General features: G+C 41.4%; 1 protein-coding gene across 6 annotated transcripts in view; it reads right to left on the minus strand.

Moving 5' to 3' along the window:
• LOC119647806 (myb-like protein Q) overlaps nucleotides 1-14,378 on the minus strand; it is a 49,821-nt gene extending 35,443 nt beyond the window's left edge. For 2 of the 6 annotated variants that reach the window (XM_038049042.1, XM_038049067.1), the window contains exons 1-5: nucleotides 14,164-14,377; nucleotides 13,965-14,097; nucleotides 13,865-13,894; nucleotides 13,521-13,798; nucleotides 13,240-13,388 (exon numbers count right to left, since the gene is read on the minus strand). In XM_038049042.1, the coding sequence (XP_037904970.1) occupies nucleotides 13,240-13,388; nucleotides 13,521-13,798; nucleotides 13,865-13,894; nucleotides 13,965-14,078 (571 nt within the window). In that variant the 5' untranslated portion in view covers nucleotides 14,079-14,097; nucleotides 14,164-14,377. Of the gene's footprint in view, nucleotides 1-3,404; nucleotides 4,976-13,239; nucleotides 13,389-13,520; nucleotides 13,799-13,864; nucleotides 13,895-13,964; nucleotides 14,098-14,163 lie in introns of those variants that run through there. The other 4 variants (XM_038049058.1, XM_038049049.1, XM_038049025.1 and 1 more) reach the window with 3 other exon arrangements.
• Nucleotides 14,379-14,440: the final 62 nt, after the last annotated feature.

Below are 14,440 nucleotides of genomic sequence, written 5' to 3' on the forward strand. Positions count from 1 at the left end.
AGGAAGTGCCCTCTCACCACTCCTCTTTGTCCTTGTTATGGACACCGTCACACGGGATATCCAACGTCCAGCGCCCTACACACTGCTTTATGCAGATGATGTTTTCGTAGCATCTGATAGCAAAAATGATCTCGAGCAACTTGTCCAAAAATGGAATGATCACCTCATGCAACACGGTCTCAGATTGAATGTAAACAAAACTGAATTTTTGACGACCGATCCCCATGAAACAGGGACAATCACTGTCAGCGGCAGTGATCTGCCCAGAACTGAGCGATTTAAATACCTCGGGTCAACGCTATCAGCCAATGGAGAGCTGCGTTATGAAATTGCTTCACACATTAACGCAACCTGGATGAAGTGGCGTTCCACAACTGGTGTTCTTTGTGATCGACGTATCAACGAACGTCTCAAATCTAAAATTCTGGTCTGAACATCGAAATTGATGGTAAACGGCCAAAAAGCAGACCTAAACAACGGTGGGTTGATACGCTAGATGGGGATTTGAAAGCCTCGAGATTGCACCCACATCAGGCATTCGATAGAGCCAAATGCCGAAGCCGATCACGACGAGCCGACCCCGCTTGTGAACGGGACAAAGGCTGAAGAAAAAGAAGATTTGGATATCACCGGAACTATAGCGAAGAACGAGCGAGAGTTCTAGTGGGCTACATGTTTCGAATCAGATTGCGTCAAATTAAGTGATCAACATGAGTTTGGAAAAAAAGTCGAAGATACGAAGACGAAGGGAGATGCTGATATGTGAGTTTGGAACTACATTCGAACGGGATTTTATAAGTGAAGTAAAGCCATTATCAGGACGCAACTCCTTCAAGAATCAATTGGTATTGCTCCAGAGTCTACAGCCTAAGAAGAAAAATAAACGGAAGTCGCAATCGAAATTGGAACGACTTCGTGGCGAAATTAAAGAATTTAATGACGCTGCTAACTAAATTAGGCGAAGTGGATAAATGCTGGGCGGCGAAGGTGGAATTGGATTACCTGGAGAAATGGGAACACCAGGCAGATAGCGATGATTCTTGTTCGGGACGAACAAGTTTAGGCGGTGGGCAGTGTGACGAAAATCACTTTGGAAAATGTTTGACGTCAATGTAAATCGTAGTTATGACAATTAGCCAAGACGCCAAAATTGTATAACAGTAGGGCGAATATTTAGTTACGAAAATTGTTAACAGATGGCTCTAATGCCGGTAAGAAGATTTTGTCAAAGGTGCAAAATAGTTTTCTAGTAACTCGTTTGCATGTCTTTCTGGAATGTTCCGCGGGGTCCGCGAAAATCCGCCCACAAAGTTAGCCTAGTTCTAGAATTAGAACAGATCTCGTCGGTTATAGATACGCCTCGAATTGTACTACAGGCTGCGGCAGCATAACTTCCTTTTTTAAAATGCGCGCCACTCAGTTAGTTGATGTCATAGCGGAGTGGTCTCGTTCAAGAGGGGATACTGTAAAGTTTTATCCCGACATGGTTCAGTCGCCATCATGCGTTGGAATAGTGAGGAGCGTGCCTTTGCTGTTGAGGTTTACTTTTCAAGCGGATGTTCGGTTATTGCAACACAGCGTGCATTTCGGAATCGCTTTAATTTAGCCCCGTTGGCTCCCGTCCCAGACCGCGAATCAATTGTTATATGGGTCACTACATTCAGACAAACTGCAAGTGCGACAAAAGGAAGAACTGCAGTCCCTCGGCCCGTTAGATCACCTGAGAACATTGAAGCAGTGAGAGCGCCAATGTTGCGATCGCCACGGCGTTCTGCGCGCAAACACGCATCTGCCCTTGGACTATCCGATCGTTCTGTGAGAAGAATTCTTCGTGATGATCTTCATTTTCATCCCTATAAGATGGCGATAGTGCAGGAACTTTCAGAACGTGACTTCAACTCTCGGATGAACGCGTGTGGGCTTCTTCTTGATGTCGTTCCCGAGGGTGCTATTGTTTTTTTTAGCGATGAAGCCCATTTTCATTTATGTGGGTCGGTTAACAAACAAAACATGCGCTACTGGGCTGACACCAACCCTCGAGAATTGCATCAAAATCCTTTGCATTCACCCAAAGTCACAGTGTGGTGTGCAATTTCCTCAGCTGGAATTATTGGTCCCTGGTTTTTTGAGGAAAATGAGGTTACAGTGACAGTGAATTCGGACCGGTATGTAAACATGCTACAGAATTTTTTTTTCCCACGGCTCGAAAATTTGGATTTGGGGGACACTTGGTTCCAACAACACGGTGCAACAGCACACATTTCAAGAGCATCGATGGCTGTTTTGAGGGAACACTTTCCAGAGCGCCTTATCTCAATTAGAGGCGATTTGGAATGGCCGGCACGCTCTCCCGATCTGCCCCCTTGTGATTTTTTTCTATAGGGTTTTTTGAAATCCCGTGTTTATGTGAACCGTCCAAGAAGCCTACAAGATTTGAAGACCAACATCCAAGAAGAAATTGCCAACATAACACCTGCTATGCTAACAAGAGTCATGACAAACGCCAGAAATCGGTTTACGCAATGTATGGAGAATGGGGGACGTCACCTAACAGATTTGATCTTCAAAACAATGTAAATAAAAACTTTAGACATGTACCTACATTATAAAAAATAAATAAATATTTTCCGATGCATACAATAGTTTTTATTGAGTTTTGAAAAAAGGAAGTTATGCTGCCGTACCCTGTAGAACGGGTTTTTGTTTAGTGCTACGCAGTCCAGTGATGCGAGCCTACGTAAAGCAAGTAACGTAACTAGTGACGAGTACGAATTGCTAAGAACATAACAATATGATTATTCAGGTGTTTCCTGCAGCCACAACAGTGGCTATAATAATAGTACATGCAAAGGTATCAAGATATAGTAGATTGAAGACAAACAAGAAGGGTGGTACCCTTTTGACTGTTTCTGTACTGATCAGATAGCCATGAAGTAATGTACGGAATTTATATTTTCGCTGCACCTGCTTTCCAAGAAGCGCTAACAGGCAGCTATAGCCATTGTAAAAGCGGTTAGTTAAGGAATGTAAGCTCAAATCATTTTTGCAGTTTACGACAGAAACCTCAGAATTGTATATATAAAACACGAATTTTTCGACACAATGAGTTAACGCTTACGATCAAACACAATACGCATTTGTATGATATACAATTATTATTTGTAGACCTAAATTGTTGTACACTCCATGCACCTGTAACCTCGAAGCCCACTGGAATGTAAGTACGCGATAGAAAAATAGTGGAAACGTGTGAGAGACTTTAAAATTTTTATCAGAGATTGACTGTTTCTTTAACCGCATTAGATCGCAATACTTCGCTAAATAAGCGCCACCAAATAATGTTAAATGGCATCGAAATAACATTGATTCTATACCTAAATCTTAAATACAGAATATCTCCCATGTTTGCTATAAAAATCCTATTTTATTTATCTTTTTTGTTTATTTTACAAATATAAAACATTCTATAAATATTCGATTTTGATATTCTCACATACATAGCTTACATACATGTTGCGCATTTGCACATACTCTCTGAATCGTTTTAATATGTATGCCATATTATTTGGTTGAACCTAATTTTCTTAATTTCATTTTCATTTCTAAGATATGTAATTGAAGAGTCACAAAGATATCTAAGTAGTGATCAGTTATCAATCTGGTGCCGTGCTATTGTTTGAGTATGAAGTTTTTTTGATATCTCAATTTCAGTCATGTGCATAACTTTACTACCATAAACCTACACTTTAATAACTTTCTAATGAGTATGGAATATCTAAATTGTTATTGATTCCGTGGCTAAAGAATGAATTTAATAATTTCCAACCAAGCTGCCAGTATAAACTCAGAAATAATCCTATCGCCCTTAAAATAAATCCGAAAATTTTCAGAAAGTGACTAGAAACATTCATTTTGCATCTGAACATTTCAAAACTGAGCAACGAGGTTTTGCGTTTTTTTAACCACTGAAATGTGATCAGCAGACGATCCACTGGTCAATGAAATTCATTGGATACTTAAAAAGTTCCGAGTGAACTCGAAACAATGCAAAACTATCTAACAACTCACAGGCGACGAAATAATATAAACCGCTACGCATTATTCTATGTTGGAAGACTAAAGTGGATATTAATTGATCAAGCTTTGCATTTAAGTAATAATTTATGGACTCTTCAATTATTTGGCAACTTTTGACGAACATTCAAAACACCCGTTGATGTTGATGTTTTTCGTCTCTATTAGTCGGAAAATGCATTTTACATCGTGAGAAATTATATACAACTAAGCCCTTCCTAATTAATCGTCACTTAGAGTGGCAGCGCTAACTAACAAATGGGAAATGCGTAATTTTGGAATGCTACTGTAAATGAAATTTTGGAGTACAACTATAGTTTCCATTGATCACAAATAAACTACAAAAATTAAATAAGTATCTTCAAAAAAGGTGATTTCGTGCTGTAACAATGATTCGATCGTAATGGCTTAACAGCAACACTTAGTCAGATCCATCTCAGGACGGTTTTATTTTAAAATGAAACGAGAAAGCAAAACGACATTAACAACAGATCCAAGTCAGCTTCAAATGTTACACAATTGGAATTTAACGCATCTTTTATAATTGCTTCAGTCTCGATCAAACTTTTCATTATTTCTGTGTGTTTGTTTGTTCGTGTGTTACACTTTACATATGTATGCATAAATAAGAATTAAATGAGACTAAAATACACAAAATGAAAAACAACCTTCCTCAAGACATCAAAACGAGTGTGTTTGTGTATGTGTGTTTACTTTGTTGGCCTATTCTGTTGCGAGGCCTTCTTCTGTGCTTTGATAAATTCAGGATAATCTATGTAACCGTCACGACTGGTATCGTCCATTTGTAGAATTGGATCAATTAAAGCCACTAATTCATCGTCGGAGAAGACTTTCTCTTCGACTTTAGGTTTACCGTCGTGCGAGTCCTTGCTTCCTTGTTCTATATTTGTATGTTTGCATTACGAAGCAATTATTCACGCCAATATTATGTTCATGTAATGCGCACATGATTTTGTAACCAAACACCATCATATTCATTAAATTATCAACCAAACACCAAAAATTAAAGCACAATTCCCATTGATATTATCCAGCATCGATGAAAATGTAATACATTGGATGAAGATTATACGTTACAGATGTAATATTTAAGACGTCATATGAAAATGTAACAAAATTATGAAATACAAATTAATAAATTTTAATAAAACAAAGCAAGTTCTTAAATTTATTTTTGCTTAATCTAACGCTTGGTGACCTTTTTCATTGTAACAAGATCCAAGACATTTGTTTGTTTGAACATCTTGGCACGTTGGTTTTTGGACCCGTTCGTTAAGTTTGCATATACAAGGTGCCTCAAAAGAAATTTTATATTTATTTAGCTTACTGCGTGAACGCAACGTATCCGAGGGGCGCGGGGGTTATGTCAATCGGTAGCCTGGCTCTTGGGAATTCAGTCGCTGTGGAGCGTTTCTCGGGAGCAGACCGCGCGTTGTGTGTGCGAGACTTTTATAAAAACGGCGATTCGGCAACTGTATTCGAGGTTTTCGCCACTTAAATGATGCGCCAAGCATTCATCTAGTTCGACATTGGGTTAAAAAGTTTGAAGAGACTGGTACAACGCTGGATAAATCAAAATCCGGGCGACCTAGGTCATCAAGAACGGTAGAAAACGTAGAGAATGTTAATCAGTCTGTTCGTGACGACCCGAACCTTTCAATTCGGAAGGGCACAAGTGCGTTAAATGTACATAAATCATCATTACATCATTACATTATGCACAAAGACCTAAAGCTGCACCCCTACAAAATTCAATTGGTGCAAGAATTAAAGCCCCAAGATGCCAGTCAAGAGGCTTAATTTCGTAAATCAGGTGATTGAGCGATTTTCAACGTTTACCAACATTTTGTTTTCGGATGAAGCCCATTTTCATTTTAATGGCCACGTAAATAAGCTGAACTGCCGTTACTGGAGTGTAACGAATCCGAAACGCAAACATCAGAAACCCCTACATTCGCCTAAAGTGACCGTATGGGCTGCGATATCGGCGCGAGGAATTATCGGCCCTTACTTTTTTGAAGACGAAAGGGGGCGTGCAGTTACAGTGAATTCAGAGCGTTATATGGAGATGTTAGACAACTTCTTGGTACCTGTACTGCAAAACTTTCCTGGTTATAACCAAAGAACATGGTTCCAACAGGACGGAGCAACTTGACACACGTCCAATATGTCTCTGCCACGTGTTCGTGAAATTTTCTCAGGCAAATTGATCTCCCGGAGAGGTGACATAAATTGGTCCCCACACAGTCCAGATTTAACCCCTATGGACTTTTTCCTATGAGGTTATCTTAAATCTAAAGTTTACGCTAATAAATAAACTTCACTGGCGCATTTGAAAGAAAATATCCGTCACGAAATGGCAGCCATCCCTGAGTCCACCTGCCGAGACGTCATAAGTAATTTTACTGTTCGATTAAATGAGTGCCGAGAACGCGAGGGTCTACATTATTATTATTTTTAAGAAATAAATCCCCAAAAAGTGTATTTTAATAATTAATTAACAGTTTTTCTATATACGGGTTACTTTTTTTTAATCGATCTATTAAATATAAAATTTCTTTAGAGACACCTTGTACATAAGTTCTGTCAGTCGATACGTATAGCGGGAAATGTTAGGCAGCCGAAACTGGTAACACTGCCCACAGAGAGTACCTGACCATACCCCACTTTCGTCAGACTTTCAGGTTCCGAAGGTCAGTAGCGCTTAAACGACAACACGATGAAGTTCGGTAACTACTAAAAAAGAATCGCGATTACTGCGCTTCACCAATGTGGGAATACGCCGAGAAAGATGCATAGTTTAATTGTTTAGGATAAGTGAGGGATCCTAAGTCCACAACCACTTGTTGTTGGACCGGACCAAATGGAGAGCAACTTACTCCCACGTCTCTTTGGTCCGCGGATCCCTCGTTTGGGGTATGGCACCCAAGCATTACAAAAATTATAGGACAAACGGTTTCGTCCAGGGCAGAGGCAACTCTTCAGACGCTGCCTCACCTCTGCCCTGGGAGCAGCGTGACCGTGAGTGGCATCAGATGGAAAACGCTCCTTTATAAATTTAGAAAAACACGCCAAGGGTGCGAATTATATCCAGTCGAAACCATCTGATGCCACTCACGGTCACGCTGCTCCCAGGGCAGAGGTGAGGCAGCGTCTGAAGAGTTGCCTCTGCCCTGGACGAAACCGTTTGTCCTATAATTTTTGTAATGCATAGTTTGTTAAAAAAAAAAAAACGCTGATAAACGAACGATTCGTTATTAGGACATTAGCTCAAAACCGCGAAACAGCTGATGTGGTTGACAGGCCGCGGGAAGGGCCTGCTGTGCGTGAACGTGTTCATGGCAATCCTCTCCGCAAACAGAAACGAATGTCGGCAGAAATGGGCGTTTCAACTCGAAATATGAGTCATATTTTACGAGAACATCTCGGTCTCGGTACGTACCGGCCAAAACTGAAGGAAATAAGGCGAACTCGGTGTGCTGCTTTTCCCGGCAAAAAATATCGCAAAATTATATTTTCTGATAAAAAAATGTTTACCATCGAGGAAAAATCTAACCAACAAATATTGGGGCGTCTCATATCACGGAGTAACTAATATTCATGTCTGCGGAGCGGGCGTTAAAACCAATGCAAACGTGTACGAAAAGATGTGAGCGGATGTGGTCAAGCCATAGAGGGAATCTCTATTCGCTGGAAAGCCGTGGTGCTTCCAGCAGGACTCGGCCCGCGTTCACAAAGCCAAGATAATTCAACAGTGGTTAACGGCGCATGTTCCCGACTTCATAACCGCGAATGAATGAGCCTCAGGCAGCCCAGATTTGAATCCTCTGGACTACAGCCTTTGGGCTAAGTTAGCAAAGACTGCCTGCGATCGAACTTACACCGATTTGTAGAGTTTGAAGGCTAGCATTGTGCGTGCAGCTCGAGAAATGCCGCTCATACCGTGCGTGAAGCGATCAATGCATAGTCTCACAAACTTCGGGCCTGTAGCGGCCACTATTTTGAATATTTTTTGTTCTTTTGAAAGCTCTATATTACCCTTTTCTAATGGTGTACTTTTCGATTGATTTGGTTTGACTGACAGAACTTATGACTATGCTATGTGCATAGCTTGATGAAATAAAATTGAAACTCCATTCAATGCAACCAACGCGCTTGCGCACATTATAATTGAAAAACAGCAGTTATCGCAATTAACTTAAATTACTCAAGTAACATGAGAAAGAATTTAGTAAACACATTGAACCCATGAGATTGGTAGCTACAAAATATCGTTTGTAGCAATTTTCTACGACAATTCTATGAGCAATAACAGATAGTTCAGGAGAGACTCCCTAAAGTTGGCATTGTAATCGTGATGAGTAATCTGAATGCAAAGGTGCACTCAGATCAATAATGATGAAAGTTTTGTAGGTCTATGCAACTTCCACTGCCTCGTCGTTAGTGGCACATTCTTGAAGAACAGGATCTGATCAGATTGACCACGTCAGAATCAGTAGTGGATTTAGTATGTATTCTGGATAAATAACGTTGACCATTTGGAGTGGAAGCATCGGGCAACCATAACACCTTTTGACAATGTTATCAGATAGGTTAATGTTTTATCACGTTGGAAGCGCCAGCCAATGGAAATTTATACCATGGAATAGTACATTCCAAAAAAAAACAAAGTGGAAAGTGTTCTACCATAATGCCAGCTCCACACGTTGGTACTTACCGTAAACTCCAAATCTCCACAAACGTTTGTCGTGTTTTTGGGAACCTAACGTCGCCATCCAAACGTTTTCCAATGTTCCAATCCAATGTTTTCTTATGAAATCCAGATGGTTCAGAAACTAAACAATGATCATTGTCCGTATCGCTTTAATTCTGACTAATAGAGCATCAAAATGGCCGGAAACGAATGGCAAAAATTGCCACATCTAACGTAGGTGAAGTGAAGGCGTGAATAAGTAAAATGATTGATCTTATGTCACCCGAAACCCTCAATTAGTTGAAGGACAGCCTCCTTACGACCAACAACTTACAGTTTGGTGCGTTTTTTGGGAAATATAATCACCAAACCGAATTTTTTTAAACGATGGTGGAGCTACCATAGGCACCAATGACGAGCCACGACCAAGCCTTGATATCAGACTTTGTGATGCCCATTGTTCGTGAAAATGACATAGGTGACAACTGCTTTCAAGAAGACTGTTCGACAAACAATGAATTCATTGCGATCTTTGTTTCCAGGGCATCGTAATCGGTTGCACCATTTTGTTTTATCAAAAGCCTAATCTGGATGCAATCGCGAAGCTTTCAAATCCTCATCCAGCATATCAAGTCACCGTTCTTTCGACCGTTTACCATCGACTTCGGTGTTCAGACCAGTCTTGGCGAGTGAATTCTCGTTAGCGCGAATTAAGTGACCATATCATCGAAAACGCCTCTCTCGCAATTTTTCCACGATTGATGCAACCCCATATCGATCGCGGATATACTTACTTCGGATGTGATCAAACCATGTCACGCCACAAGTCCAACCCAACATGTTCGTCTCCATTACCGCAAGACGCCGTTCATTGTCTTTTATAGTCGGTCAACACTCAGGACCATAGAGGGCGACAGAGCGGACGACACTGCGGTAAATTTTAAATTTGAGACCTTCGTTTATACGTGGATCACAAAGGACACCAGTTGTGAGACGCCACTTCATCCAGGTTTCGTTAATGCGTGAAGCAATTTCACAACAGTAATTGCCTGTTTCATGGAGATCTATCGTCAAAAACTCAGTTTTATTCAGATTCAATCTGAGACCGTCTTGCATGAGGCGATCATTTCACTTTTGGACAAGTTGCTCGAGATCATTTTGGCTACTAGACGCTAGGTAACCGTCATCTGCATAAAGCAGTGTATAGGGCGCTAGAGGTTAGATATCCCGTATGACGGTGTCCACAACAAGAACGAAGAGGAGTGGTGAGAGGGCACTTCCTTGATGAACACCAACAGAGATACGAAGCGGTTTCGATACACCTGCCACGCTCCTCTCCTGGAGACTTGTTAGCACTGATGAAGGAAACAAGGGGCTTCCGAAATATCGGTATTTGCAAAAAAAAATCAACACTAGCGAATAAGAAAAACAAGTTTTTTTATTATTTCAAACATTTAAAGCGTTTTCGAAGGAATAAAGTGGATTTTGTGGGTGGAGACAACATGGTTCTTCAGCTCCGAAACGACTTTGTGTCCAGGCCAAGAAGGTGTTAGCATCGGTTTTTTGGGATGCGAAGGGAATTTTTTTATGGCTTACTTGCAAACTGGTAAAACAAATTCTGAATATTAATTTAATCTTTTAGACTTTTCGTGAAACAAAAAAAACAGTTTTGCAAAAGAAAAAAATTTTTCCATCAGGACAATGCACCGTGTCCCAAGAAGATTTCGACAATGGCTAAAATCCATGAATTCAAGTTCCAATTGTCAGAGCATCCACTGTATTCACCCCTAGCGACTTCCATCTGTTTCCAGTTCTAAAAAAATCATGCGTGGAAAGCGTTTTTCATCAAATGATGAAGCATTTTTCAGCCCTTCCAGATTCTCACTTCAGGATGAAATTCATAAATTGGAATCTCGTTGGAACAGGTGTATTGATGTTCACGGAGACTACACTGAACAATGAAATGTATTTCAAACCATAAAATTGGGCTTTTCTTATCGAACCGCAAAATTTATTGAATAACCTGGTATGGTACACGGTCAAACGCTTTCTCCAGATCCAGAAATGCAAATAAAGAGTGCGATGTGAGTAGTTCCGCAGTTCTTGACAAATCCGGCTTGATTCACGGTTATTTGAACGATTTCGCGAACATGGTTGTCAAGAATGCATTCAAAAATCTTCATGATATGGGACAGCAACCGGATCAGACAGTCAGATGCCGTTCTACCTTTCTAAATAACCCGTTTAAAGAATTCACTGAGTCACAATGTTAGGTCCTAGCACTTCGCTTTCCAGAGCTGTGTTGCGATGCCATCAGGTCCTATTACTTTCCCCAATTTCATTCCCTTTATCGCTCCCTCGATTTCAGTGGCGGAGACAGTTACGTCACCGTGGGTACCTGTATCGTGGACTTAATCCCACCGTCCTCTTCGGACACGGATTGATTTTGTGACCACAATCAGAGCCCCGCCACAGCAAGCTATGACGTTACCAGTCTATACCGAGTGCATGGCTCAGCATTCTTACTGTTGGATGCAAGACCTACCTAAATCTCTACCGAACTAACGCAACACCATGCTGAGACCGGAAGGTCGCTTGAACGAAACCACAACCCCCATGAAGCTCCCACTAGGGGGCCAACCGCAAACAACCGAGATGAACGCACATAGAACAGAAGTTCACCTGAAATATGTGAATTCAGAGGCTATCCCGGTTCCAGTATACCCCTGGGAAGGTTTCGTGACCTATTACCACTTCAGATGAGTCCCCGTGCAGACTCGGAGCTGATCGCCCTAATTAGGTCTTTGGAGCATTCGCCTGCTGCATCACGACCGGCAAGCCAATATGATACACCGTCTCCCGGTGCCACTACTATGGAGGTTCTCCGCGGCCAATTGGTTTTGGTTCGGCCTAGATGGTTGCCGCCCCGTCTTCCTCCCCGTAACCTCTGAGTACCAATGGCGCAGACAGGAGGAATGGCTCTAAATGTCGGCAATACTTGTGGAAGTGGAGGATGCAGAAATTTCTCGTTGAAATTTGCTCGAAATATTCTCGCCATCTATCCGTCGCTGCTCATCGGTCGGTAAGCAAAGTACCGTTCTTGTCATTAACGCAACAGAAGTTTTCGATGTCCTGTCTGCGCTCGTGTCGGCTTTTGGCAAGTCGTCCCGAGTGTCCAGTTTATCGTAAAAACCTTTGTAATGTACCGCCCGGGTGACTGCAATCGCTTTCTTTGCTTCCCGGTTGGCATTCTTGTAAATTTGTCAATTGACCAGCGTTTTATCGTTGAGAAACTTGTGGTGGAAGCGTTTCTTTTCACAGACCTTCATTTCAACATCGCCATTTTATTTAGTAAACACAATCAACTAAATCTGAAGTAAACTGGCGATGGACCCAATGAAACTAGCTCGCTCTTTGTCCGGTATAAGGATATACCCTGATCTAAGGGAAAACTCCTTCGTATGTGAACGCAGCCTGCATGAACCACTGCTCCGCAAATAACATCAGTTCCCATCGACGCCTCAACGAACGATTCATATTCAAAATTACCTACAATGGAGAAGTTGGGCTAGGTCAATGACATAACTCACTATCAACACTTCTTGATAGTGCACGACGTTGAACCCATCGTGAAAACTTGCGAGAGTATCCCGTCCAATAGTATGCTGGATATAATCCACGTTGATAATAACTCTCCAGCTAACATTGGCCTAGGCATCCAAGTCGTTGGGATATGCAGAAGCGCTTACGAGCTCGATATAGGAGGACAAAGGCTAAACAAGACAAAGGCGTATTCGGAAATATCGTTTGTCCCTTTTTAAATACCCAATTTTTAGGGCTAGTTGAGACGAATTGAAAGCCTTCAAGCAAAAACTGCAATATGTGTGGTTGATGATATTATAAATCTCGAGTCTATTTCTGCCGATAACAGCGGGCACCGAATGATTTCAAAAAACAGGATTGCCCAGGAGAGGACACAGGACGTATGTTGTGACCGAAATATCGTACCGATTCTGCAGGTAGTGCGTTGTTAAAGTGGCTTTTTTCTTCTCGGACAAGTGATGAATTTATATCATTCTTTCCTAAATCTTATGCGGTAAATGACAACAAATTATTCCATGAAATTTATACGTTTCAACATGTCAAGATACACATTTCCAATGAGATGGCGACTGAAGATGGAATTAAGTGGAATAATGAATTATTGATTAGATACACTAATTTAATTTTAGTCACTCTGATCTGATTTGCCGCGGCAGTCAACTGTAATAAATCAATTAATCAGCAATTTAACTGCGCTTCAACACGAACACTTTCTTATCAACACAAATTCATTCCCTTGTGCAAAAAATCATTGAATATGCGTGTCAGGTTTCGACCGTCTTGTTAACATATGGTCCCAAGCGTTAAATTAGCAAAAAAACTAACACAATGTAAATTTAGATACGAACCGTGCCAATGAATGAGCGACTTGATCAGTTCGCATCCATCCAATTTGTTGTTATTATCGGAATCATGCATCTTAAAGTAATGGAACTGCAGTTCTTGCTCCGACATCTTGCTCGTGTCGATCGGAACGTCCATATGTTCGGCGATATGCCTGCGTGCCGGAAAAGAGAAGACAAAACAAGATCGTCATGAAAAGTGAAAGTTCTTGGACCGCACCGTTTGCATAATCAAAATTTCTATGCAAATTCGATTCGGTAATAAAATTACAAAAGGTTCAACTCACTCTCGTTCATGTTGAATATTGGCCGGATTCAAGACTGGCTGCTGGCCGTGAGGGGCCCCGTGTCCGTGAGGCGCTCCATGCCCGGCTTGAGGCACTTGAGGCTGTTGCTGGTGCTGTTGTTGTTGGTGCTGTTGTGGCTGCTGTTGCTGGTAGACCTGCTGCTGTTGTTGCTGAACTGGTTGCTGCTGATATTGCACTTGTGGCTGAGGCACTTGCTGATGCAGGGGCTGTCCGTACTGGTCAACGGGAATGTGCTGAACGGGCACTTGTTGGTATTGCTGATCAGAAATAAAACATCAATGCCAAAACTGAACACTATCTCTAAGCAAAACAATGATATTTACCTGTTGGGGAACATGCTGCGGCACTTGTTGCTGAAATCGACGAAAAACACAAAAGTCAGAGGTCAATATCATTACGAAACCAGTTCGCTTAAGGTCTTACGTATTGTTGCGGAGGTACTCCAGGTGCCACTCGTTGTCCGCTGGCGAAAGAAGTTAAAACAAGAAGTGCGCCGATATACGTTATCAGGTTCATATTGAACGGATGAGTCCTCATGCCACGATTCAGGGAATATCTAATAAGACGATAAGAGAAATGGTTGCGAACTGTCCTTCTTCTCCGAATAGTAGAATATACTCACTTCTAAGAACGTCTAAATTTTAGAAGACTACTATTTACTACTGCCAATCCGGTATGGGAATTCTCCACGTCAGTTTTCACGATACCAAATACACGTTGACAATTCGCATTGACGTTAGGAGAAATCACAAACAGAAATTGTTTTTTGTATGCCACTGTTTGGTTGGTGCTTGTGCAAATTGGAAAAGCTAACAATTGATTGGATTTCGAGGAAATAATTATCTGCTTGTTTGTTGCTACAAAATGTTGCTTCTACCTCAATTGATTGAACTGAACTA

The sequence above is a fragment of the Hermetia illucens genome, chromosome 1, assembly GCF_905115235.1.
Source record: "Hermetia illucens chromosome 1, iHerIll2.2.curated.20191125, whole genome shotgun sequence".
In the NCBI taxonomy this organism is placed as follows: domain Eukaryota; kingdom Metazoa; phylum Arthropoda; class Insecta; order Diptera; family Stratiomyidae; genus Hermetia; species Hermetia illucens.